The 27,841-nt window shown below is 45.8% G+C and overlaps 1 protein-coding gene across 1 annotated transcript in view; it reads left to right on the forward strand.

Moving 5' to 3' along the window:
• The window catches only part of runx3 (RUNX family transcription factor 3), a 48,453-nt gene extending 22,366 nt beyond the window's left edge, over window positions 1-26,087 (forward strand). Inside the window, exons 5-7 of the mRNA XM_053434086.1 lie at window positions 11,573-11,719; window positions 17,551-17,625; window positions 22,926-26,087. Of these exons, the coding sequence (XP_053290061.1) occupies window positions 11,573-11,719; window positions 17,551-17,625; window positions 22,926-23,407 (704 nt within the window). The 3' untranslated portion in view covers window positions 23,408-26,087. The remainder of the gene's footprint in view (window positions 1-11,572; window positions 11,720-17,550; window positions 17,626-22,925) is intronic.
• The last annotated feature ends 1,754 nt before the right edge of the window (window positions 26,088-27,841 follow it).

The following is a 27,841-nucleotide window of genomic DNA, read 5'->3' on the forward strand; positions in this document are numbered from 1 at the left end:
CAGGGGAAAAGAGAGTGGGAACGAGTGCCACATGAGGAGGGATACATGGCTGACAGAGAGCGAGCCAAGGGGCACAGAGGAAGGGGCACAACCCCGCCACCCTCACTGCCAATCTATTTGCAGGGGTAGAAAAGAGTACAGCAAAGGAGTGAGGGACAAGATAATAATAAACACCGTATGTGTGTGCGTGTGTGTGTGTGTCTGTGTGTGTATGTGTGTGTGTGTGTGGATGGTTTCAATTTGACTGTCCTTTGTTTAAAGAAAAAAAAGGAACATGTGTGCCTGTGCGTAAATGTGTCTCGTGTGCATCTGTGAATTTCTCTGCCTGAAATAACTGTATACATTAAGATGGTCTCCTGTCTGTCTGTGAACATGTTACGGCTTCAGCTGAGGCGTCAGAGTGGCCGCGCTACTTTTACACTGGCGCTGGGTGCTATAAAGTGACACTGTTTAATATAGGGCAGGAGGAATTTAGGGCTCCATTAAACTCTATTACACGGTTACTGAGGGGGACTTCATAGAATGACAGAGTATAATCTTCTGCAAAGGCCGATTTGTAAGAATAAGTCTGAATATGATAAAGTGTTGGATATGCAGTTACTAGAACCTCCAGGAAACAAAGATTGTTTGATATGAGAAAATGTTAAAATGTCTTTAACAGTCAAAGCTTATTTGAAATATGAATAATAAATCCTGTTAATCTGCAGTGAAAACAGATCCAGCTGATCACAGTGAATTGAATAAGCATTGTGAAATACGGTGTATGTATAATTTATTTTGTTGGTTTGAAGGAGCAGTCAGATCTGAGGCCGAGATGAGTTTTCGGTCAAATTTAGTGTATCGAAGGACTCCTAGCCTCAAAATAGAAAATAACTTGTGTGACGAGGTAATGGACCTCTCACATTTTAACAAGAGGCACATTCTGAAGAATAAGAAAGAATAATATCAGTCGTGGCCCGGCACAGTCAAAGCACAGCAACACACACTACCATTCAGACATTATTAGGACCATAAAAACATTCAGATTCTTCTCTTACCACAAGGCACCACATTATATCGACTGTACGACGTTTGGAGTCGGAGCAGGGACGCCCGGCTGCCAACGCATAAAACTAACAGCATTTATTCATTAGGAACCTCATTCTCAGAGACATATTTATTCCCACCCTGCTTTGATCCCATTCCATGTTTCACTGACAATGCCACCACAATGCCGCCCGCACGCCGATGCGTTAGCTTTCTTATAGGTTGAAGCCAGCTTTGGCTGCTGTCTTCACCTGTCCGCAGGTTGGCAAGGCTGCAGGGCCCCGGCCTGCCCGGTGGCTTTACCGGCTGTTTTGTGCAGGGCCTGCATTTGCATGGCTGGCAGCCGAGGAGCTGGCACCGAGGGGGTGTGGTGGGGACGGGGGTTATTAATGTTTACTGATCCAGTCGGGAGAACCTGATGGACAGGACTGCAGTGGCAGCCCGCCTTTGGCAATGTAACAAAGAACAGGGTGCTTTCTGACAACACTTGAGCCATAAAATAGACACATAGAGGAGCAAGCATACGCACAATAACGTGTATTTAGACGTCCACACTCACACGCAAGTAAATGTATATAAACACACAAGACAGCGTTCAGTTCCTGAACAGAATGTATTTTTGTCCCCCGCTCTGCTGATTTCCTCATCACACATCCGGCATTCGTCACCCCACATCCCCCCCCCCCCCCCCCGTTCTGTCTTTTCATTATTTATTATCAAACTTCTGTCAAAGCCAAAACTGGAAACACAACTGTCATAAATGTCGTTGCAACAACAACTTCTACATAAGCCACAGCTTTTGTAATCCGCAAATAACAAGAGAGAGCATTAGGAGTTAGAAATGACAATAAAAAAAAAGCAGGTGACTTGGGTGTTGAGACCCTCGCTGTTTGTTGCTGGTATCAGATGCCTCCGCAGCGCCGCTCATACTCCAGGCACCCTGCTGGGTTATTCTCAATTAATCCCACATCTTTATTTATGGTGTCATTCTCACTGCCTCACTTATACATGACATCAGCCACTATCTATTTACCCACGAGGGAGGGGTCAGTTGTATTTCTGCTGCCACATCAGGTCAATATAGTGGAAAATATTTGTGCTTGTGAAGTACTTTTAGGAAATATGTCACTTTTTTGAGCCTGAATTTTGTTTTTATTAATAAGAAATGTATAAAGAAAAAGTTAATAATTTAATCATTTTCCCTGAAAGTCAGGTTTATTTAAAAAAGATTTGTACAAACAGATTAATTATTAATTTGTACTGTACAAAGTTGCAGAAAATAATTTAAGCTAAAAACAGGAGATTAAGAAAGTATTTGTGTTTTGATAACTTCCAAAGTTTGGTATTTTGAGGTATAATTTTGTGAATATCTGACGACACACTCCAAGCTGTTATCATTAAATTGAGTTATTAACTCAACAAAGTTTAAGGGTATATGTGCCGCTGAAGTTACTGTTCAAGGTAAACTGTCCAGACAAATCAGCTTATTGTTCTAGTAGGTATTTATCATTTATTCTTCTTTTCCTGAAACCAAAATTTGAATCTTTCAGCCACTTCTCGTTCCTACCCAGAGGTGTGCGGGCTGATAAGAAAGTCAGAGGAAATGGAGAGGGGAGACAGTTGTTTGCTGAGTGTTGTAGGATGAGGAAGCTGGTTGTACCGCAGCGAGGTCAAAGTGACAATTTGTCTGACTAGACAAATTGTCACACACGAATTCACCACTATAAACATGATTACACAGCGTTCACCTAATAGCTGCATAGATTCAGATGGAGCCCGCAGACTTTACCACCCACGGGCCCACGCATCCACTGGAAAGCGCACAAGTGCCTTCGTGTTTTGTTGCCTCTGTTTGTTCGGCTGGGTGTGTTCACACAGCTCGAGGAGGAGGGAGGAGAATGGCAGGCGTGGAGGTGGATGTGGTGGGGGTGTTGAGGCTGGGGGGGGAGGGTAGTCGCGGCAGTGGGGGGTGCTTGTTGGAGTTGGCGGGTTGATTTTATTTGCATTTGGCACACAGACTGTACAAAGTATGCAAACAGACAAACAATGCCATTTGCTGTGTTATTTTTCCAGTGATATTGCAGTCTCTCTGCAAAGTAAACAACAAAAAAAAAGATTGCATGCACGTTGTTGTGTGTATATTTGCGTGTGCGGCTGCTCGGCCCATGCACCTGCCAGGTGCGTCCATCTCTTTAAGTCGACCCCACGGCCCCGCCCGCGCTCCACAAATCACATGAAAGGCTCACCCGGGATGCGAATTGCTCTCTCAAAGGCAACTTTGATGTTTGAAAATGGAGATGGGCGTCTTTGAAAGAAAGGCCTACAGGTGTATCAGTGCCAGGGGAGGGGAAAACCAGTGGCATGTCTGACACTGGGTGCTTTCTTGAACTGCTAATGGCTCACCATGACTCCTAGATGTATAACCTGGAGACATAGTAGCCTACGCACATACTCCCCCCCCACACACCCACACACACATACAAATAGTGGCTAGCCTCAACAATCCAACTCATGACCACCTCATTTCTGATTCGTCAGAGAGGATATTTTGTATTTTCATCACCACTCACAGACTGATGGGAGCAGATAAAAGGGATATTTATATGTTCTTCAGAGAAATGGCACTCTGGCGTCTGCAGTGACTGGAGGCCGCCTCCTCCCCGGGGTCAATCCAGACGCGTCATACTTGGCTTCGGTGATTAGAAGAAGAGCAAATATTGGTCAACTGATAAATCCACTGGAATGCAGCAGTGCATATTGAATGGGTTTGGGCTGATTTCCGAGCGGAACCTGTATCAGGACAAAACACATTCAGAGGCTTGTGATTGGTGACAGATGAGGACAGTATCCTACAGCAGTCATGGAGGATGTCTCCACGAGTGATCATTTTAGTTTGACATCTTTTTATCTCAGATATGAGCGATTGCAGGACCGTTGCTGTCAGAGTCATGAAAGTGTGATTGCACAGACATGAAAGCGTCGTTTTTTTGTCGTGGGAGGGGAAATAAAGATGAGAATCGAAGCTCTTTGACCACTGTTGCCACCTTAACCACACCTAGAAGCTTTGAGGCCAACTCCCTTTGAGGGCCACACACACAGACACACAGCAGCTCTCCTTCCTTTCCTTCAGCGTGGTGAGATACCCCACCTTTTCCTGCAGCATCTCAACGCTTAGAACAACCTGACTGCTGCAAGCACACGCACCCACAAATACACATACAGACTTTGTACTGAAGCTTTCATGTAAAAGCTAGTGAGACAAAATACCTAGATTAAACTGAGATATATAAGAAAATGCCCCTGTTTGTCTCCTTTTTTCTTACTCCTCCCCTCACCCTCTCTGTTTCCTGCTCGTCATCTTGCTGCAACATCAATGCACAAGATTAAGCTAAAAATAGGGAAAAAGAAAAACATTGTCTAACAGTGCAATGCCAACTCCTCGGGCCAGTTGATGACTGTCGGAGACAGACTCACAATTGCCTTGGGGTGAAATGGCCTCTCTTTATCCACTCAGACAAAAATCCCCCCCCTTATTTGCTGACGCCAGAAAGAACATCAGCAGGAATCGCCAAATTATTTACAGAGGCCCCAGACAGCGCTTAATTCACTCTGATGATGCAAGTAGAACACTGTTTTCTCCGACTCGGCCAAGAAGCTCAGCCAGCGTCCCTACACTGGGGTTTAACCTGCCATGTCTCTCCATCTGCTTATACCTACCCGCCCCTAAAGTCAGCGGCCAAACGTCCTTCCTGTTTACCTACCTATGAACGGAAGTAGAATGCTCACTCTGTGTGTGCTCACTCTTCCTTATTTACACGGACCCATGGAGGAGGGAGCCATTACGACCTTTCAGCCGTAATTCAATAAAAGTTCCGATCTGCATTTAGAAAAAATAAATGGCCCATGAGTGGAGGAATATTTTATCCCCCACTGCATTATGACAATAAACCGTTTTCTGCGTTGGGGCAGCGGGGCCTGGGGGGCGGGGTGGGGGCCGATTTGTGGGAAGAAGGCACCTGCTGGTTACTGGAAAAATACGCTATGTACCACCACCCTGCGGTTTGGATATTTATTTCTTCAGTCCTTAATGGTTAGGAACAGTGAGCAAATAATAGGTGTAGCAGGACCTTTCTTTTGCTTCCAGGAGCGGGGAAGGTTGTAATCCTCTGGGTAAACACGGAGGGAAGCCTTGGCTCCTCAAAACAGGCTGGAAAACCTCGCAGAAAAGAGGAGGGTAATCTTTATAACCTCAACACCACTGCAGCAGACCCATAACAGCATGATAACAGAGAGGGCTGAAAGTAAAAATATGTGCATGCCCTCACAGTGGAAAATTCAAAAACATTTACTTTGACCCACCTGAATAATAATTTGTCATTCTGTGGAACTGTGTGCGTACGTGTGTGTGTGTGTGTGTGTTTAGGGGTAATTGTTCACTTGTTGCACATTATTGTGTGTAAGCTAGTATGCGGGGAGGTGTGAACGTGAAGCCGTTTGACACATCTGCTGGCGCTGCATTGATGTATGTGACAGCAGCAGCTCGCCTTCCTTTCCCACAGTGTTGTGAGAGCCCCCACCTTTTCCCCCAGCATCTCGATGCTTAGAACAACCTGACTGCTGCACGCACACGCACCAACACACACACACACACACACACACACACACACACACAACCCCATTCACCATTAGAGCTAAAATAACACACTCAAAGCAGCTTATTGCTTTAATATGATCGGCCACCGCAGCCAAATAGGCCTTCTGTGCTCGGCGAGGATAAACCAGTGGCAGCAGCACTGGGAAATCTACGACGTCTGTGGGCAAGCTGCCAAAAAAGGCCTGAAAACAACCCTGCTCATATCACCCCCAACATGCCTAAACTCCCGAGCTACTCACTCACTCACTCACACACACACACACACACACAGACACACACACACACACAAAGTCTACAATGATCGGACAAAAGAGAGATGATTGCTCTCAACGTGCTACGGGCCTTGTAGTATTGTTAGACAATCCGGGTGCATTGGGCCTCATTTTGCCCCCCCCCCCACTCTGCTTGCCTGCCTCAACCTGCCGGGCTTGAGGGCTGCCCTTGTGTGCCACTGCTTCTGTTGCACACACACAAGCACACACACACACACACACACACACACACACAGAGAGAAATGCAAAGAGCTTTATCCCCTTATCAGAAAAGGAAGGCTGCGCTCTTTGCTCAAACAGCCTCATGTAGCAACTTCCGCTGTGAGCAGCTTGTTTTCGGGCCTGCGAGAGGGGGATTTTCACACTGCTGATGTCCCCAGAGAGCGGCCGATGCATCAGCCTCAGGGACCAGATGATCCCGCAGCTGTTGCCTCAGAGGGTGAACTGCAGACACGACCGTGCCAAAAAGCGTTTGCTCAGCTCCTCCTGAACAGCCTGAGTTCAAATAATGTTTCCGTTTAAAAAAAAAAAAAAAATTGGCAATGTATATGCGAGTGATGCTATAGTAGTGACAAACACTTTGACTCACACCTAGTTTGCATCCAAGAAAAACAAACTGAGCTTCCAATCTGTGGTAATGATATGGTCGTAAAAACTGAACACGTTCATACTGAAAGTGTTACGAGAGTGATATGTAAATGAACATAAAGTAGTGCAATGTCTGTGTGTGGCTAGCATCGACTCAGTTTGGCCCAGACGAGACAGCCACAATCATCAGCCAAGGGTAAAACCCACATCCGACAGGGTCAGCCTCAAAACAAGAACTCTGATTCGCCCCACTCTAAATATCCAACTGTGTGATTGGTGCCATGGTGCCAAATACACTGCTGCTTTCTGTGATGCTACTTATAGAATTAAAAAGGAAGTAACAAAGAGTGTGTTGAAAAGACGCAGGGTGGTAACAAGCACATATAGGGGGGGGTGCAGGTCCGCTAGAGAGGAGGAAGAGGAAGACAGGTGTACAAGACTTTGCTCAACAGATGTTGCAACGTCCCCAGTGTCTGTTGAGGGTGAACGGAAGTAGCAAGCAAGTAGGCCTCGCTGCAACACATGTTCAACTGTCGCCCTACATCGCTCTGCGGGGACGACAATCTGAACTTCACATCAACACGCTACAAATACAGCCTGAGCTTCGCTGACCTAAACAGAAAGTTAAATGCATTTCAAACTGTGGCAAACAGCACAGGAAAAAACTCTGAAAGAAAAATATCACAATCAGCTGCCATTTTGTAGACCTCATGTTAGAATCAGAAATGCTTCATCCGATGCCCGGACATTTTTCCGATGTAATCCTATATCATACTTGCATAGACTTAACAGTCAAGACATAGTTTTCAGCGTCGTTCTGTGGTACCGCTCACTCCAAATCAATTCAAGTATGTTATCAGGGGCCTATCAAGTCCATTTATACGTCAAATACAAATATTTACACTTCAAATATATTCAGAGCAGACTTGAGCTGCAGCCAAAGCACGTATTGCCCTTTGCCATCCAGATAGAGTTTCACTTTGCCCCTGAAAAAGCACCCGGCCCTCCACTAAAAAGAGCTTGTGTCTAATGTGTCTCCCTTTGGACGGGAACATATGTTTCTTTCTTTCAATGGAGACAGACACACGCAGACACAGAGGAAGGGAAGTGAAGTGGAGAAAAACGTGTGGGATGAAGGAAGGAAACGGGTCATATTGGGTGATCACTTAGCCGTGGCGTCGGTGTTTAAGGCCTGGCTGTCACCTTACTGAACAAACAGCGTCTCTGTGTGGAGCTGATACGGGCTTTGTGGATGGAAGGCTGGGCGAGGCTCGGCGCAGTTTGCCGTCCATGTGCTCTCGTCTCGGGTGCAGTCGCGTGAAAACAAAAACTTTTATACTTTTGCACTCCTCAAATCACTTGAACATATTTGCTTGAAGGCACAGCACCAACGTTTCTTCTGCAGCAAAGATTAAACACAATCGGGAAATAAAAAGACTGACGTGCACACACACACACACACACACACACACTCACTCAGAAAACAAAGCGGGGCAGCGAACTACACAACCCATCGCTTGAAAACACAGCCATCGCCTTTCATACGTCGTTAATACCAGACATTTTTTTATCAAGCATTTTATTTGTTCTTCATAGACTTCCATAATGCTTTCAGATGATGCGGTCGCTACTTTGAGAGGAAGCTAGTAAATCTACAACCTTTAGCATCCATTTCGACTCTGGGTGCGTATTGAGCGCTGCTGTTTAGGCCTCATGTGTGCATTGGGCCCCATCTCCCAGCCCTATCTTGTGGTTATGATATCATAGAGAGAAAAAAACAAAGGGCATTCTCTCTCCTAAGTGCACCCTGACACATTAAATATTCATCCGACCACAGAAACCCCTCTGAAATGGGGCTGGTGTGGAGCTCTCGCACCCCTCTGGCCCCTGGCCCTCGTCGAGTGGATAGAAGTCAAATGTTGGCGGTCTGAGCAGACGGGTTGCGGCTACAGTCAGGGTCAACTGGCCAAAGAGAGCGTATTAAGACGAGGTTTAACTGGATGATGCAGGTTCTGGTTCACTGGCAGAGACAAAGGGTTTAGGGTAGATGTTAATTCCTTTTTTTTTTTGTGGATAAAGAAATAAAGTTTAAAGTAGGGATGAGGCATTTATTTAAAACAAAACATTCAGGTATCGTTATATGTTAAGGATTTCAGTTTAAACTAGGATTGGTAATCCTGGGAAAGATGGCAGGAACAGACTCCATTGCAACGGATACATCCCAACCACTTCCATTGGCCCTCTTGTCAAAGCCACGCCCCCATAACACATGTACGTTCCCCACCTGACCACTGCTGGAAACCAAACTTTTCTGTGAGAATAAATAAAGAATAATAAACTTCATCCATCCACTATATCACTTATCAATTGTAGGTAAAGACAAAACTAAACAAGATAGAGGAAATCAGAGTAAGTGCTGCTCTCCTGATTTGTTTATTAGTGTCCAAGTGACAAAGGCAGAGGGGAAAGCAGCAACTGTGGGTCCGGGGATAATGAGCTCCAGTCTTTGTTCTAACTAGGCCCCTGCTCCCCTTAAAAAAAAAAAATCACCCTCTCACAGCCCACTAAACCCCCTGCTGGACGCTATGAACAGTGTGTCGCCAAAAGGAGTGGGACTTTGCCAGCTGGAACTGGGCCACTGGATCTACAGCTAGGCTCAAGTGTGTGTGTCTGTGTGTGTTTGTGTGTGTGTGTGCGTGCAGCTGAATGATCACTTTCATCACTGAAGAGCCAGCCAATTCATCTCGACGACCATTGGCCACAGAAAAACTGACCAATTATCGTTTTTTTCCCCCCCGACTGTCTGTCTTTTTTTTTTCCAACCAGAGAGCGATGGGATGTATCATTTCCCTGACCTCAGCCGTTTGAGGTGGTGTAAATCTCCTAATAACTACACAAGGACACATATAGGGGCTATATTTGGAGGGCTGCTTCCCCTGGCCGCCCCAGCCCTGGCCTGGAACAGACAGTAGCCACAGTGTCTATGTGGGTGATGGAGCCTGGACCTGGCGCTGTGTGTGTGTGTGTGTGTGTGTGTGTGTGTGTGTGTGTGTGTGTGAAAGAGAGAGTTAAGAGCAAGAGAAAACCCTGGCCTTCATTCCTTCCATCATGGTTTATAAAGAGGGCGGACTGGCCACATGCATGTGAGCATGAATAAAAAAGATATTACAGAGTGTGTAAGGGTGTGTGTGTGTGTCTGCCTAGCCAGTATAAGTTCCGGAGAAACGGTACTGAGCAAACTGTTGGGCCGGAGAGTTGAATCACACACAGACGACCACACCATCCTTTCCCTTGGCATCCCACGTCCTAGCGCTGGGGAAAACAAACAGCTGGAGAGCAACCGAGCTGCTGCGTCTGCTCAGACAGATTAGTCACGACCCAGTCTCTCACTTTCTCACACAAGTTAAGTGCCACGACACTGACGATCAGTGGGTGAATAAAACTAAATATTCTATGCGGCACTTTGACTTTGGACGTCAGGGAGTTTGATCTCAGCGCCTGTCTGCGTTCAGACATCGTGTCTGTGCATCAATGTGTGCCTATGTATGGATGTGTGTGTGTGTGTGTGTGTGTGTGTGTGCGTGCGTGCGTGTGTGTGTGTGGCTGTGTGTGTCAGGGGGCCGTCAAAGCTAGATATTTCTATATAGTTCGTAAAGAGAGGATGGAGGGGAGGTGGTGGTGGGCACGAACAAATGGACAGAGCGGTAAACGAGAGGAAACTTTACCCATGGGTCAGCCTCTGAGGGAAGATATATTGCCCATGGGTCAGTGGAGAGAAAGGACGGGCAAAATCCATATTGGTCCGTCTGCCTTGCCCCCTTTATATAGTGATAAAATATTCAAATCCAGCCATTACTTCACATTAGGCCACTCTGTAGAGATGCCAGGGAGAAAACCACAGAATGTATACATGCTGGTTCGCACACAGTTTTGGTGCATTGATAGTTACATTAAAATCTCTTCCTCCCATTAGAGGCAAAGCCCTCATCCGGACTCACGTCTTGACATTTAAAGGTGTGTTGACATGTGGAACACGCGCACATATGTGTGCGTGTGTGAACATGTGTATTTGTACATTTAAGTGTACATGCAAGTGTTTACATGAAAGGCATGATCAGAGGGGACATCAGAGTGATAAGGGCGCTAAGTGTGTTGGTTTATTTTCCGGGTCGGGATAAAAGAGGTGCAGTAGATGGGCTTCTCAACCTCGCAGTTAATTCTCACCTCCTGCACACACACACGCACACACACACACATGCACACACATACACATACACTCTCACACACACTCACATCTACAAAAGCTCTTTCAGTCTCTCTCTTTCTGTCTATTATGTTTAAGACTGATGACTATATGGTTTGGTAGCCTTGTCTGGGTGTTTCCTTCTGACTAAGTGCTGTGTCAGTCAGACCTGTGTGTGTGTGTGTGTGTGTGTGTGTGTGTATGTGTGTGTGTGTGTATGAAAAGGCAAACATCACCTAAATTCATCAGGTCACAGAAATGCCTGCGGTAACAATTCAGAGTTCTATTATTTGTTAGACTTCAGGGAAAACAACATTCCTCCTGCAATTATTCTCAACCACTTATGCCGTTGTTATCTGTGGATGACACTGCAGCAGGTGCAGCTTGGGTAACACTTAGTGTCTAGCCAATGTATTTCAAGGTCTGTTAACATCCTAATAATATTTTTGTATTTGGAAGCTAAAAACATGGTGACAGCGTCTCGGTCTTTCCCCTTATATAATTCCATCCTGTGTGAACGTGCCTGAATTACAATGGATATTGATGGTCATCACAGTTTGAGTCAATTTCACATCACTTGCACTTCAGACAGACAAAGAGAGGTTGTTTCTGTCAGGACAAACTGCCCCGGCTCCATTAAGAAGGGAGCGGGAAGGAGTTTTCCGAAAAGGACTCTTATTGTTTTTGGAAATACAAAGTGCCATTTTGTGCCGCTCTCACGTAGGTGGTAGATTGGCAAGTCCTTAATTTTCTCTCCTCACTCGGCCCCGTTTCTGTTGCTTTTTCCAGGGCACAGAGTGAAGATGGAAGACCCCCAGAAGATGCAGTTCTCCGACAGGTTGTCAGAGATCGAGCGCTACCAGCGGACTATGCGAATAGGCCCGGTGAACAACAATCCCCGCCCCATGCACCAAACCCACCTCAGCACCACACAAGGTGAGGACCACAGACAACCACATCCAACCAACATCCCTTTAGTCACCACAGCTCTGTCACTCTATTAATCGCCATTACTTAGAAATAAATACCTGCTTAAATAAAATAAACAGATTTAGTTTTATTTGGCCAGTGGGTACGTTTTCTGCACAGCATATCTGCTGCACATCAACACAGGAGAAGCCTTTCACACAGAACTGAACTAAGCCAAGTGCCCCCTCTCACTACCGGGGCTTTTGAGTTCTGCTCCACTAATCTGGGAGCTGTTATACATGCTGGCCATCCGAGGGGAAGTTCATGTCAAGCTCTGTCCCCGGATGCCCTGCGTTGGTGGGTCCCGGGCCCCACAGCGCGCAGGGTTGAGTCTGTGGCAAGGTGGCGTGGCGGGTGCTGCCAACCGAGCTTGGCCCAGGGCGCTCAGGCTGGCCTCCACACGCCGCACACTACAGCCTCAGGAATGTAACAGCCGCCCGTTACCTTGGCAATCACGTCACTCTCAGACTGGCCGAATGTGCGGGGGCATGTGTGTGTGTGTGTGGGGGGGGGCAAGGCTGAGACTGAGGTGGTGCGACTGAGGGGAGGGGGTTGTTTCGGGCATGTGTGTGTGTGTGTGTGTGTGTGTGCTGTGGACAGCTGCGTGGGTGATGGCAGGAGGGAAGATGAGTGTTCTTCATCGTATGTCACTGCCTCTGCAACAGGATGCCATGTCAGGAAGCATGCAGACTAAACACACACACAGGAGATAGAGCGAATACGCTTCCCTGAAATGCCTACTCTCTAGTTCTCATAGCTAATGAATCTCATTACCTTTGTATCAGCATGTTGCTGTGTACAGGAGGGCTTATTTGGGAGCACTGCGCCATGTGTGGGTGGATCTCTATCAGTGTGTATCGCAGCCGTCCACCAGTGTTTGGCCTTGTGCACAGCTCAGCCAGCACTGAGTCACCATAGTGTGGTCCCATCTAACAGCTGACTGTGGAGAACACAGGGTCTTTTACCCCCTGACTCCCCCTTGTCCTTACTTATACTGTTGGTGTTGACTTTGTTGCCCTCGCACATTTCGTACCGAGCAGAAAACATGTCAGCCATTTTAGAAACACGGCGGACCGGTTGCGCTGAAAACACAATACAGCCACTGTGATGATAATTTTCTGATGATATAGAGTTTGGCGTGAGCTCTCTACGATGTCTGCCAACAAAAAGCCCCCTGCAGCTAAGCTTTTACTGGGAGCTTTAGGTTTCTGACTTGCATACGGAGGGGGGGGGGGGGGGGGAGGTGTACAGACTTGGGTCCAGACAGCAGACGAAGAGCAGCCCTTTGCTCCGCTCTCGTCTGCCTCGCACTGGATTAGAGCAGGAATTAGAGCGTCATTGCCCCGTCAGGCTTCAAAGGGCCGCGATGTTGCAACGCGCACATGTACAGGACATACACAGCGAGCAGACACAACACATTAACATCAGTCGGAACTGTCAGAGAGTGTAAAGACCTTGGGCTTCACGTTACAGCCGCCGGTGACTGGAGGCCGTCTACAAGAAGTGTGTGTGTGCGCGAGCGAGACAGGAGGGGAAGGGCTGCAAAAACCGCACACCTTAATGTGTGGTATTACCATCATGACGGCATACCGCAGGGCAAGAGTGGTAAAATAATTAAATAACAGAGCGGAGGGCCCTTCTCCCTCCCACCTCGTCGATCTGTCGGATGAGCGGCCCGGCTGGGGATGTATGTCATCCCGCGGATCACACAGAGCGCTCCTGTATGTGTAGGGAATCGTGCACACACAACAGCGCTGCAGTATTACAATCAAAGCTCAAACAATAACAGACTCGTAATAAATCCCATTCAGAGACGCAGCGAGATGTTTACATATCAACAGCACACACGCCTGTGCCTTTTGGAAGCCCTGCCAGACGCTGTTGTATTTTGCAGATACTTTAAATCCCGGGGCCTGTTTGTTCGAGTATTGCCGGGTGATAGATCGCCCATCAACATGTTATAATTAAGTGGATTCCCGTCTGGCTGTTTCAAAAGATGTTTTCCATTATCCAGGGCTGGAACCTTTGCGTTTGCTTCCCTTGAAGACGACTAAATAAGAATATACAGTGTCATCTCCTCCCAAAGCCTCCTTGCTTAATTTTGTTGTCTGAGCCATGAAATACTGTCTCAGTTTTGTTGTCAACAGGACACGTCTTCAGACATCTGCTCAACGTTACCCTGGATTCTTCAAACACACAAACACACACAGAGCGATGATTGCAACATAGGCACATTGAAAATACAAAACACACACACACACACACAGTGTACACTGTTCCGTGATAGTGTTGCAAGCTTCCCTGTTAGTGCCCCAGACAGACAGGGTAATTAAGAGCTCATTACAGTGCATGCAGTGACAGGATTCCTGCACGCTGGCAGACGCTGCACTGGCTGCTTGTTTTTGTTCTTCGTTGGCCACAGGTAAGCCTGCTAGACATGTGGAATGATTCTCAGAGAGGGCGGAGGCACCGTGTGTTGGTGTGTGTGTGTGGTTAAAAATGCGTGGCTCAACTACTGCAGTCGAGCAAATCTGACACTCAGACAATCAAGTACTAAATTGTTATTCTGGTTTTTGAAACCTCAAGTGAGGTACCTGTGTATACTTTGTGTGTCTGTGGGTGGCAGCTTCTTCCTTTCATCCCCTTTTCTCAGATACAGAATATAGTTTGTCCCCCAACATCTGGCTGCAGCGTTAAATTGATCATTTATACACATTTCTTTCCAGTCTTCAAAAAACTGCAAACATTCGGCAGAGAATCTTTTTTCCAACAGATTTCCAATTGTACCTTGTTGAATTTTAAATGCAGACAAAGCTCAACAAGCCCCTGGCACAGCCTCTAACAGAGCGCCGAGACGAAAGCGGCTCTTTCAACTTAAATGTGTTTTAATAGTGAGAGAGACAGCCAGAGAGGGATAGAGGGAGAGCGAGCGCGAAAAGAAAAGTCCTGGCACTTTTGAGGTGGTATCATTTAACATGTTATTTGTTCCAACACCTGCGAGGTCCTCTCTGAAGATGAATATCAGATACTAGCATAACGTTCCGCCATCAAGTCAAGTGCCCAGCGCTTTGATGACGGCCCAAAAAAGTGTGTGTGTAGTTGGAAATGTGTGTGCCTGTCTTTCTGAACGTGTGACCCATGTGGTGATGTTATTCAAAATGACAGTGAAATCTTGCAGAAATAATAAATTACACTTTTCAGTTTTAAATATACTCAACGTTTATTTAAAAAGGAGCAAAAAAAGTAATGACACTTTGACAAATGCTGGTACCTCTGGCGTCGTCCTGCACAACTGGCAAACATGTGCTGCAGCTGTGGCCGTCTCGCTCAGTACGTTCAGCCTGTGGCCTTTGGACTGGACTCGAGAAAAAGTCCTGTTTGAGGGAGGAGCAGCCCCGATGCAGCCGTGCCCCCGCCCGCCTCGTCCACACTGACCACACTGTTGACTCCACATAAACAAGCCGGCCGGCCCCCCAGGTTCGAGGCAGCACTCCGCTACTGGCGCTCGCACAAATTTACACATCCAGAATGACATGATCAGCCAATTAGAAGCGGGAGCGAGACAGGAAATTAGCGCCGTCAGGTAGCTGTGGTATGGACCATTGAGTGTAGCTGTCACACTAGTTGGGTTTCTTGCTGAATTCTGCCAAACCCGAGCAGGAAACTGTTCCTCTGAGGCCAACACAACCAAAAGGAGCAGGAATCTGGACCAGTCCTTTAGACACTCTGTTTTACTTCTACACTCCACTATTTACATAATATGTCAATGACCGCCACGGAGTTTATTTGTTATGGTGCCTGAAAGCTTCACTTGTGGTTACTCGCTTTTTGTGACCCTGAGATGAATAATTCAAACTGAAAATGTTTCTGTTCTCCAACGAAAAAAACACCGAATCTTTGAAGCTGCCTGCTTAGTAGAAAAAAAGGAGGAAAAAAAGAGAAGTGAGAGCAAGTTGTTTTTTACCAGACTCAACTGTTTGTGTAAGTTATAATTTCACATCAGAGTCGGGCTGAGTTTTACATTTCAGCAATTACAGAAACTACATGTGTGCCATGAACAGTCTCTATTGAGTCTGGGGAGAGGGGAAGGGCAGCAGGACGACGAGCTCTCAAAGAGAACATAGGATTTTTCAGCCCATGTGTTTGTTTTCGCTCATGTTATAAGTGAGGGCTCAAAAGACATATCAAATGTCCCACATAGCTGAGCCAAGGCCGTGTTCCTCCCCTCTCTAACACGCTCTCTTTCTCTCTCCTCTCCCTCGCTGGCGTCTTTCTTTCTCTCTTGCTTGCTCTCTCACATTCTCTCCCCGTTGCGACGCCTTAAGGCCTGAGCGAAGCAGGAAGCCAGCACAAGGACTGGCATTCACTGTGTCTCAATGACACGCTTCATTATGGCAGGCGCATTACATGTCTCAGAGGCGTTGCTGGATCCGGAGTCACGAGGATGGGCGCCATTTTGGCTCAAACTTCTTCTCAGCCGTCCCTTTGATCTAAACATGCACTTTAAAAAGCAGCGCGTGTGTTTATTTGTGTCCTCCAAAAACTGACAGTGGCAGCACCCCAAAGCTACTTATTAGTGACGCAGTTGCCACTTCTTCCCATTTCAGCCCCTTCCTTCCCCACTCCTCGGCTCCACCCAGGGGGCTGGTCCTCTTATTAACAGAGGTAATCTGTGCCTCTGGTATTGACGTTGTCTGCCGGCCAATCAAAATATTTGAAGGAAATGTTTATTTTCTTGAGCGAATCGTACCAGCTGCTTGCAAGCCTTTCTGAATAAGGCCATTTATGCGTAAGAATTTGCCATTGTGAGGCATAGTGCAGGACCTCTCGTTGACTGAGTGCTGATTTGGGCATTTGCAAAGGAAGCAAAGGAGCTCCAGGGGAAGCAAAGATCTTACATATGCCGAGCCCCAGTTGGGCTATGCAGCCCAGCACCAGCCCCCTCCCTGCCTCTGGCATCCATCGCGGTCCTAATTGCCACGACAGGAGGTTAGGAGTTTACTATATTGCGGTGTCTCAACAGCGGTGGGCAGAGTCATAGTGATAACACATGGTCGTCTGCTGCTGCCATTGAAAGTAGAGCACCATGAGAAAAAACTGTGGTGAAAAACTACGTACGTTTCTGTCTTTATGATGGAAACATGAATGCGCATTTGAGGAAAATTCTTAAAACACTTGTTCAAAGGTATGGTGACTAGATTTCAGTACAACCCATGTTCACGGATCTCCGAACAGCTTGTCTTGTCACAACTGCACCGTCTCAGACCTAGAGCAAACAGCGCCCTGTTTGCGTCAGGCCTCTTGCGGTGTGGCCGTTGAGTGTGAAGCTGGGTCCCACGCGTTGGGCCAGCAGGTCCGTGACCCTCCTTCGCTTCCTGACAGCTCTACTGGACAGGCGAGCAAGTGTCCTGTGCTTCACAGGTATCCGCTGCCTCTGTGGTGTCTCGACTGAAAGACCCAAAAATATCTCCCATGCACCCATCAGGCATGTTTTCCGAGCCTGGTCTCACACTGGTGAGAAATCCACCCCTCCTCTTCCCAGTCTTCACTGCTCAGTCAGCAGAGACCAACCTGTGACAGGAAGACACAGACTCCAAACCTCCAGATGTCAAGACATTTTTGACAAGTCTGTTGTGGAGGGTGTTTTTTGGAACGTGCTATGGCACAGGCAGACACGTCTTCACGCCCACACATACACAACCCATACGTTTCTCTTACCGGAATTGCCATATTTAAAGTAGCAGGACACCTCCACTGATGTCATGTTCACCTGCTGTTCATATTGTGTGTTAAAACAGCCCTGTGGCAGGAGCAAATGGACACCCCCGCTCTGAAGACATGCAAGGTGGAGGAGGACCTGAGACCATGGCCAGGTTAGACATGCAATCTTCTTCTAACGTCTCTGTGCAATTTATTTTTGTGGAACTCTACCAAACAAGGGAGACTTGGTTAGTTGTTTAAGGAACACCTTTAATGTTTAATTTGTGGAAATCCCCTTCACATCCTGATAAATAAAGTTGTCTGGGGAAAAAAAACAAAAAAGGCCAGTGTTTGTGGCCCTCGCAGGACTTTAATAAGCACTACCAATCATTTCATTCGGACTGAGAAGCAGAGACGCTAGCCAGAAATTTGTGAGCAGTGGTCAGGCAGGGCACGTTGATGTGTTTTTTGGGGGCGCATCTTTGACAAGAGGGTCAATGTGGGGGGGGGGGGGGGGGGGGGTGTATCAGTTACATATTTCCAATGTGTGGCCTGCTCTTGCTAGCTTTTCCAGGATTGCCAACCCTAGCTTTAAAGCTTTACCCCAGATCTGATGTGAATTTGAGTATTTGCATACCTGTGCATTTGTGTGTGTTAATGAGAAAATAGTTTCTATATTATGAGGCTCAATTAACCAGTAGCAGGAGAGTTGAGTTGAGGTAACGATACGCAATGGCCTAAATTGTTAAGTATGAGCAAACCGGCCCGGATAAATACAGAGGAGATAATTGGTGCACTTTGGACTGACGAAGACAGTTCACACCTTCAAAATGGTACATCTATAAGAACATCTCAGAACAAACTGAAGATTTCCAAACTAATTCATTTTAATTAGTAGACACTCTAACACCCTTTCAAACAAACAATACAGAAGTGGATCAGCTAGAATGGCAGGCATGGCTCAGGGTGTGTCACTCGTCGTGACAGTTTTGGAGTGCGCTTCGTTTTGCCCGCAGGGCCCTGTTACATCCCAGAACATTCCTAGCACGTCACCACTCTGCCAACCTTCGTCTTCTTCCTCCTCTTCTTCCTCCTCCCCTGACTCTCCCTCTGTCATTTGTATCTCTGGTATCAAACAGCACCCTTAGTCTTCAATTCGTCCCCTACCCAGGAATCACCACACCAGACAAGCTGAGTCATAGACTCACTCTGTGGTGAGGACAGACATCTAGACAAATGAAACCTTAGATTTGCTTGACTGATCTCGTTCTATCTCCTTTTATTCATTAGGTATGATACAATCTCAGAAGCTGGAAACAGAAAAGTGATTTGTTTTCATTGTGAGATCAGGAATTAATTATTTACATGTTACTCTCAGCCTTTCCTCACCAGAGAAAAACGTTTCTGATGGTGTGATTGTCAATGAAAGTGGTGGTTAGTAAAAGGGTATGTTTGAGATCTTAAAGCCTGAGATGCAAGAAAACACAATACAAAAACAATAACAGTGTACAGTCAATAGTCTATAGTTTTTCAGGGAAGGAAGTATATTACCTCCCACAAACACAGATTTACTTAACATATTAATCATGTATACTTGTTTGTTGATGCATTAGGAAAATCTCAGGTTTTTGTAAATCCAACACATCCTTCACCTTTGTTTGTATTGCATGTCACAAGTTGGGGACATGCAAAATCCTCCCGCGCGCATGATAAAGGGCTGGTGACCATGGTGTCGCAGTACAGAGTTGATTATCATTTGCATCCAAAGCCTTGGCACCTAAATAAACACCTGGAGATCATTTGTGTTCATTTGGATCTCCTGTTCTTTGGCCTGCACAACAGCAGCAGCTCTGCCCCCGGCATTATGCTGCCTTGTTATAGCGTATAGCGTATACTCATCCCATGCCATCCATTCGAACCACCCAATCCATTCAGTAAATCAAACAGACATACAATCCATAATACATCGCAGTCGAGTCTCTTTAGGGATGGGATGAGGGAGAGGATTATAGTAAATAATCTCACGGCACAGCGCAGTGTGTCTTTACGTGGAGCTGGACCAGCCTGCAGGGGTTTCTAGCCACTTTTTCCTTCCCTCCACTTATTTGCCTGAGACACCATTCCCTGGGCGCTGGCCGTCACAGTTTGCATCAAGCTTGAGTAAACATTTCACAGGTGAGCGCCTGGATTTGCATCTCCCCATTGCCAGCCACCACACTTGGACACACACTTGGACACACACACACACATCTTTGCACATTTACACTTACATGGCCGCCTGAAACTTGCCCTCGTGTTGACAACCAAAATCAGTTTCTCCCATAGGCAAATCAGGCAAACCTCCTGTCATATCTGGGTTACACGCTTGACTGTGGAGTAGTGGACTTCTTGAGCTAGGCAAAAAGGTGGAGAGGGACAGGAGCCTTGGTGCTGCAGGGTTAAGTGTGTGGTGCTGTGCTTCAGAGCCGAAAGAGAAAAGTAAAGGAGAGAGCTTTGGAACACTATGTTCTCTATAAAAACCCTCATTCCTAGCTACCCGCTTCGTAGACTGGGAACATCACAGACGGTAGACTGTGCCAGCTCGCCCTCTGGGGTCCATCCCCTCTCCTGTCCCTGCAATTTAGTCAACACGTTTCAGATGAGCCTAATGGAGATCATGTGTGGTTTTGGGCCGCAGAGGTTACAGGCAGCTACTACTAGGCTCAGCTAGGAAGACCCTCTTTGCCAAAGATACACCGCTGTTACCACAGCCATAACAGTGAGGCCTGTACTTACAGTGGGTGGGGGAGGGTGGGGATGCCGAAAGGTATGCAATACGGTTAATGGGGAGAAAAAGCAGACTGCAAAACTTTGCTTCTCAATTACCGAACAGTTTGTTTAGCCCTCTCCTCCAGAGGGAGCTACTGTACTGCAGAGAGTTTCGGGTGGCTTCCTCTGGCTCACAGCCAAGAGCCTGGTGCTGCACAAGCCCATTAAGGTGTTGTGATAAGTGTCCAGTCCCGTTTCCGTTGACAGAACACAGGAGTCGATCCCCACCGCAGTTTAGCCAACACGTTTCCACCAACTCCAATTATATGGAGATCCTGAGCAGGGTGGGCCGCAGCAGCCAGAGTCATCAAGTCCCCACGCCATACATCCCCTCCCCGGCTTCACCCTGAAGCCTAAATTTAGCACGGACAGAGAGAGATGAAGACACAGAGCCACAGAGAGAAAAAGAGAGAGTGAGACAGAGAGAGGAGGGGGGATAGACTGAGAGCGACTTTTTGGGAGTCCGGTAGGAATTAGTGGGCCGACTCCACTTCACCCGAATCAACAGCAGCTGAAGGCTTGGATTTTCCTCGCGTGAAATCAGATACGGAGCCTGGTAGACTCTGGAAAAAGAAACAGCCCCCCCACCATCAAACTCCCTCGTCCCGAAAATAAGAGGAAATTCAACTGCAGAAGTGCACTGTTAAAAAAAGAGAGAGTCTAGCAGGGGCCATGGAAATTGCAAAGGAACAGATTTTTTTGTAGCTGAAAATGGACCCAGTTCACCAGACATAGGGAAAAGACATTTCAACAAGACTGTGGCACGCAAGTTTGGCATTCTCCCCCCTCAGGGCTGTGGCGTGCAAGCGCTTGCTATTTTGCAAATACAAGCTCTCTTTTCTCTGCCATCCAAATCCACATTTTACACTTGCAGTCATGTGGGCACATTGGACCCGTGAAAGCCACATGCGGACAAACAAATAAGCACGGATCGAGGTGTGCGTGCGTGTAGCTGTTTGAGTGTGTAGGTGTGTGTCTACAAGTGGCAGGTGTGGATGGAGTGTCTGTATGTTGACATCAGGTATGAGGAACTTTTCCTTGTCATTGTGAAGCACAAGCAGGTGAAGGGCGTGTTCAGGTTGCAGAATATTTCGGCCTGGCCACCTGACCTTCTTCCAAATTATCTGATTACCATGAGCACAAAGACTCGACATGCTTAACTCGTCAGCCATGAATCTACCCGAGTATGATAATGGAATGGTTGTGGATTTTTTGTGGACGCTCGTGTGCATTTTCTATGACTGTAACATTATTTTGTGATATTTATATAAGTAGGAAAGTTAAATACTGTATAAATCTACTATAGCCATTTTCAGACATGACATCTAGGTCAAATCCAGAAAATTGGCTACGGAGTTTACAGAGGCTTTCACACATGCACAACACTACGGGAGGTTCTCTGCACAGACACGTTCACAACAGCATCGAATCCTGAAGCAGCCAGGTGCAGCAGACAGAGACAGGAAGTGACGTATTAACTGTGCTTCGTAGAAAACGGGATCAGTGTTACAGCACCCTGACACTGCCAGTGCAACATAGACAGTTTATAAAAAGATTTGCACACATCTTCCAGTACACAAACAACAACATTGTCAGTATATTGTAGAACTGTTTTAGAAGTACTAACTAATGACAAGGAATAAGTCTGAAGTAGCTCAGGAAAATTAATTCAGTACAGGCAGGTTTAGAAGGTATACTGCAGTAGTATTTGTCACTATGCTATGGTCCAACCTCAAATGCTATGGCAGCATGCAGCATTCAGAAGCTCTAGATGACTTTAGGTCTGTGCACAGATTCATATCCGAAGCTCAGGATGTAAGATCAGCCAATAATATTCCTCGGTTAAGTGAGAGGGGCAATATGGTGTTTGACTTAAGGAACTGAGCTGGTGACAGTAGCGGCCCCAAATCTCAGAAAAGCTAACTGCCAAGTCGAACCCTTGAGCAATACTTCTATTTCCCTTTTGTCAGCTGAATAAATTAGAAGGTGTGTGGTGAAACTGAAGTCCTAACAGCTGGGCTCAGCTGCGCTCTGTTACCTGTGAGATTACACATAGCAGTTAAGTCTGACAGGTCAAGACTGTGATACACATTAAGAGGATATTCACATAGAAACACACCCCCACTTCCTCTCCTTCCCCTCGTTCCTTTCATTTTCCTTTTCCGTCTCTCTGTCTGCCTCTGTGACAGTCCGCCCCTGTCGCCTGAGTATGATTTACGATGAGTTGCACAACAAGCCCTCGGTGTTTATGCAGAGCACCCCTCGCCACTGACAAAACGTCTTTTCATTTCTCCGAGAAAGACAGAACACTGTGCATTGCTCATTTTGTGAGAGTGGTAGGAGGTCTGTGGCGAGGGGGCCTTTTCATAACTTCAGTCTTGTGCACGGGGCTGTGGGATGATGTGCTGTCAGTGCTTGATGACTCTTATTAAGCAAAAAATGTCTCAGTTCATTACTTTGAGCAGACGTTTCCATGGACAGACACATCGTAAAGAAATCTGAGCTCAGGGAGGGGGATATGGGAGAGTTGTTGTCCTGGAGATGTGGGTTGTTTTTTAAAGTAATAGAAATAGAGAAATCCCTTAATCCCTTATTTCGTAATCACAATATCAGTTTTCATTTGTTGACTAATTCCACCCTTTTGTTTCTTTCTTTCTGCCAACAGGGTCAACAGATATCTTCCAACAGAGGAGCAGCTTCCCTTCTCTCTCGCCGCTGACTGACCCCCGCTTCTCAGACCCTCGGATGCATTACCCTGGGGCCTTCCCCTACTCCGCCAACACCTCCAGCAGCGGCATCAGCGGCCTCAGCATGTCAGCCTCCTCTAGATACCACACCTACCTGCCGCCACCCTACTCGAACAACCAGACCCAAAACTTCCAGTCCAATTCCTACCTGTATTACGGCGCAGGCTCTGGATCCTACCAGTTCTCCATGGTTGCGCCGGGGAACACCGGAGGGGAGCGCTCCCCCACCCGCCTGCTGTCCTGCTCGGGGGCCGGTGGCCCCGGAGGGACCAACAGCCTGATGAATCCCGGCTTGAACAACCAGAGCGAGGGCGTGGAGGCCGACGGCAGCCACAGCAACTCCCCCACGGCCATGAGTGCCTCGGGCCGACTGGATGAGTCCGTCTGGAGGCCTTACTGACTGACAGACAGCTAGACAATCAAGATGGTGCGGGAGAGAGTGAGGAAGGAAAAGGAACGACGATGATTAACAAAAAAAAAGAAAAAAAGAAAAAAATGCTGAACACTGAAAGAAAAGAAAGAAAATCAAACAAAAATAACAGAAAAGCTGCATGTTTGTCTTTTATTTCTCCAGCACTCGTTTTAAAGACTGGGTTTTACAACTCTCCCAAGACTTCCATGTATTTTGTACATTTTGATTGAACTCCTGCACCGTGCTGAAACATGTATTCCTAAGAGACTATGAAAGCCTTTTAAACGGAGATAATGCTCAGCGGAGACTGTAAGTAGACGTGAGGGTAAGAAAAAGCCATAGTAACGTTTCAGGAAGATTTTTCTGACATTAAACCAAAGACAAAAGAACAAGAGACAACGAAAGGATAAAATCCATCAGTGCGGTGGATGAACTGAAAAACTGCAGCAGACACTCATCAAGCCGACCGGTCAGACTGATCCAACTTACATGGACACTGGCCAGGAGCAGTCACACTGAACTTTTCCTCCAGGAGTGACTCCGACATCCTTCCACGGCATAGCTGCACTGCTGTAGCGATCGTTTCTTTTAAGGTTTAGTTTCTGCAACATTTAAACATTGCAAAAAACATTGTCAGTTGTGAAAACATCCTCACAAGCGTACAGTGCGTCTATGCAGTGCCTTATCGCCTAATTCATCATCCATACGAACATTAACAGCCATTGGTGCTACAGTATAACAGTCGGTGGATGTGTCAACACGATCGCTGCATATTTGAGAGAAAAGCATTTTAATGTGTCAGGACTTACACGTTTAAGGACATAAATTCTCCTCTGCTGTGTCATCAGCGCATCACGTTTCAACAGGACACTGGCTGATATTAACAGGAATGTAAAAGGCAAAAAGCAGAGGAGTCTTTATTGGGTTTCTTTTTCTGCAGGTATATTTATAGTCCTGTTGTGTCTTCTCTTTATTTTTTCTTTAAAATGTATTTTCCAATCCCCATTTTCTCTGCAAAGAAAAGTCCGTCTGGTTTTTGCAGCCGGATGACACGGTTTACTTTTGATATTTATTTGAGCCAAATTGTGAGGAAATGTGCGCATAAACCCCAACAAATCCTTGAGCATTTCTCGCTACCTTTCCTTTTATACATATATATGAATATAAATGCATACAGTATATATACCGTTTTGTTGTTAAGTATAAATTTGGAATTTGTGTAATATATTGTTAAATTATGAAAAACAAAATCTTTAATGTAATTATTTTGTCTTCCAATGTAGCTTTGATGCACTAAAAACCTTTATTCCTTATGAACCACGCAGATTCAGCGAGTCAGATGGTGTATCCAGAGCCGCAATCTTTTAAATTTCCAAATTGCCTTCCTCTGCTAAATGAGTCATTTGCATTACTATTGCACTATGTTTGAATTATTTTATCTCATATGGTTTTGCATTTAAAAAGAGGATGCAGGGCTAAACATTCAAAAAAGAGAAATCCCCACACATGAATACAGTTAAAGTGGCCTTTTTATAAATCCTACATTAAAAAGGATTTCATGATTACACACACACACACACACACAATTCCTCTCCCACAGATGTGTGTGTGCACCCCCCCCCCCCCCCCCTCCTGTCCTGAGGCCACTGCAGTTGCATGTGATCCCTCTATGGCTGGAGGAGGGTGAGGATGAAGGGATAGAAGGAGGCAGTGGGGTCAGAGTGATCTTCTTACCAACACCTAGCACAGTAATGCAAAAAAAAAAAAAAAACTCTCCTTGTGCACAGGTCCCTTTGTTCTGAATAATCAGTGTGTGCTTTGAAGCCTTTATGGCACCGGTTCTGTCTTTGCTGGTCTAATTTACTGATCATCAGTGCCAGGGGCTCAGCGCTCTGCCAATAATTCATACACCTGCACAGATTATCTCAGTATCACCGAGGCGTTAACGACAGGTGTCAGGTGTCGAACATTCACCCGGAAAGTCCTCCACAAGAAGGAAGATGATTAGCGTGACTCAGTGAGATGGGTATTTGGTTGAGCCGCAAGTGAGATTTAATTTCAAAGTGAATAAAAAAGCTGGCATTTGCCGCTCAGGTAATAATCAAAGACTCATTATATGCCTTATTCCTACTTTTAAAAACAATCAGAAACAATGTCTCATTCCTAATTCCTCTGGGGCCTTTATATGGTAGAAGACCTCTTCTTTTTTTTTACTATGGACAAAAATCATGCAGCTAGAGAAACCACATGTTGTATTTGTGTGGTTCCTTATCAAAAAAACCAAAGATCTTCACAACTGCCTGTAGTCCAGTTGGTTGGAAGTTAATGATGGGAAAGATGTGTGGCGAGTCTTCATTGACCTCTAATATCATTCTTTATGCAAAACAACTGGATTGTATTTAATTGTATATTGGATTAAAGAGCACAATGTTACATTTTCTTTTACTTCTTTTTTAAAGGACCCCTTTTTGTTTACCAAACTGTTACATCATCCTCCCTCTCTTCATTTCTCTTTTATGCTCAAAGCATGTACATCTGAAACTGATATGTTAATTTAAGAATCTCATCTACGTATGTAATAATATCGTTAATGCTTCCATACCGAGTGCTTGTACAATCTGCGGATAATGTAGTTTTTAATCATTTTAATTAAAAAACATGTGTCTCACCTTTGCCTTCAACCTTGCTTTTCATTTCATAGAAAGGATTGTTTTTATTTTATATATAAGTTTTTAATTAAAACTTGAATACCTCTGCCAAGGCCCAACACTCACTTTAAAAAACATTAAATTCACTAGATCTGGATTTTACTTGGATCATCAGCAAATTTTCCCCACTCATAAATATCAGTCCCATAACCATCAGATTCTTCTCATCACGACACATGAATTATGATCTGAGAAATCTTTGAAAATGTTAAATTCCTATCTCACATTGTTAAAGATACACACAGATCTGCCCTCTGATCCAGATTCGCACCTTCCCTGACCCATACCACCAAGTTTTGTAGTAATCCACGGAGCAGTTTTTGTGTAGTCCTGCTAAAAAACACACCAGTAAACTAGAAGAGCCCTCAGAGGAGCATATACCACCAACTAAGGTCGAACAATTCTACACATGATTGTGCAATTCTTTAAACAGAAATCGAACCTAATGGATTTAACCCTAACCCTCACATAAATCACACATCGTTGAAAAAAAATCAGCCTCTTGATCTGCTTCCGCACCAAAATGTAATGGCTTTGGCCCTGGCCCCGTCCCTCACAGCTGGTGGACATTGGTTTAGTGGTTATTGAGTAATCCTGCAAACAGTTAAACCAACTATAAGGGCACATGCCTCCCTCAAGGTTAACGCCATAACTCACATTAAAGGTGAAAAAAGGCCAATTAATGTGGATCTGCTCTAAAATATAATGTCTTCCTCTGGTCTCACGCTCCCACCATCCACAAAATGTCATGGAAATCGGTTCAGTATTTTTTTGATACGCAGACGAAAACATATCCTCAGTGGAGGTAATACCTTTCTTTATTATTTCAGCTTAAAACGTCCCACCTGCTCTGAGGAGAAAATCCCACCCACATTAGATTTAGGTTCAATATTTATGGTCACTCTCTAAAACATTGTTTACTTTACAATAAAAACAGCTCTTTACCATAAGAGCTCCCTCAATTTGTAACTCAATGCTCAAAAGTCTGGATTGTGAAGGTCTTTTATGGGTGAACAGGGGGAGGTGGCGAGAGTGAAAACGTTAAATAAGGAGACGCAGGGTATAATTCATCCTCAGAAACCCAGACACTGTCACATCAGCTGACATACGAGCGGAGGAGGCGAGAAAAAAACAGCATAAATGTTCATGGGACATAATTTCATGCCAGCAAATTCTCTCTTTAACGTCTCCTTTCATAAAATAAATACCATACATGCCGCCACCTCCATCGCACACAACCCTGGCAGTTCATTGGTAGTTCATTCCCTATAACCTATATAATAATTACACTGCGCTCTCTCATTAGTGAGACTGTCCCTGGCAACAACCCACACCTCAGAGTTCTTTTTTTGAATGCCTCAGCTGTCAACACGATGGTACCCAGAGCGTAAATAAAAGCGCGGCTCAGGAATCCAGCACCGCCCTGGCAGCCTCTATGTTAGCGCATGTCGGCAAGTTGTCACTTGTTAAAAACAATACAGGAGAAGTTTGGAATGTCGACCCTCTTTCTTATTGGCTACGTTAATTTATCTGGCGCTGATGGCATCTGTTGGGTCCATTTGATGCCGAGCCACAAGATTAAACACTCGAGATGCTACCTTTTGGGGTGGTCTGATTTTAGTTGTCTCATGTGGTTAACCTGAAATACAATACCCCCAATCCCTCACTCTTAAACTAATGCCACCTGTTGATGCACCACGAAAGGGATTTCACT

The sequence above is a fragment of the Pleuronectes platessa genome, chromosome 11, assembly GCF_947347685.1.
Source record: "Pleuronectes platessa chromosome 11, fPlePla1.1, whole genome shotgun sequence".
Taxonomy (NCBI): Eukaryota; Metazoa; Chordata; class Actinopteri; order Pleuronectiformes; family Pleuronectidae; genus Pleuronectes; species Pleuronectes platessa.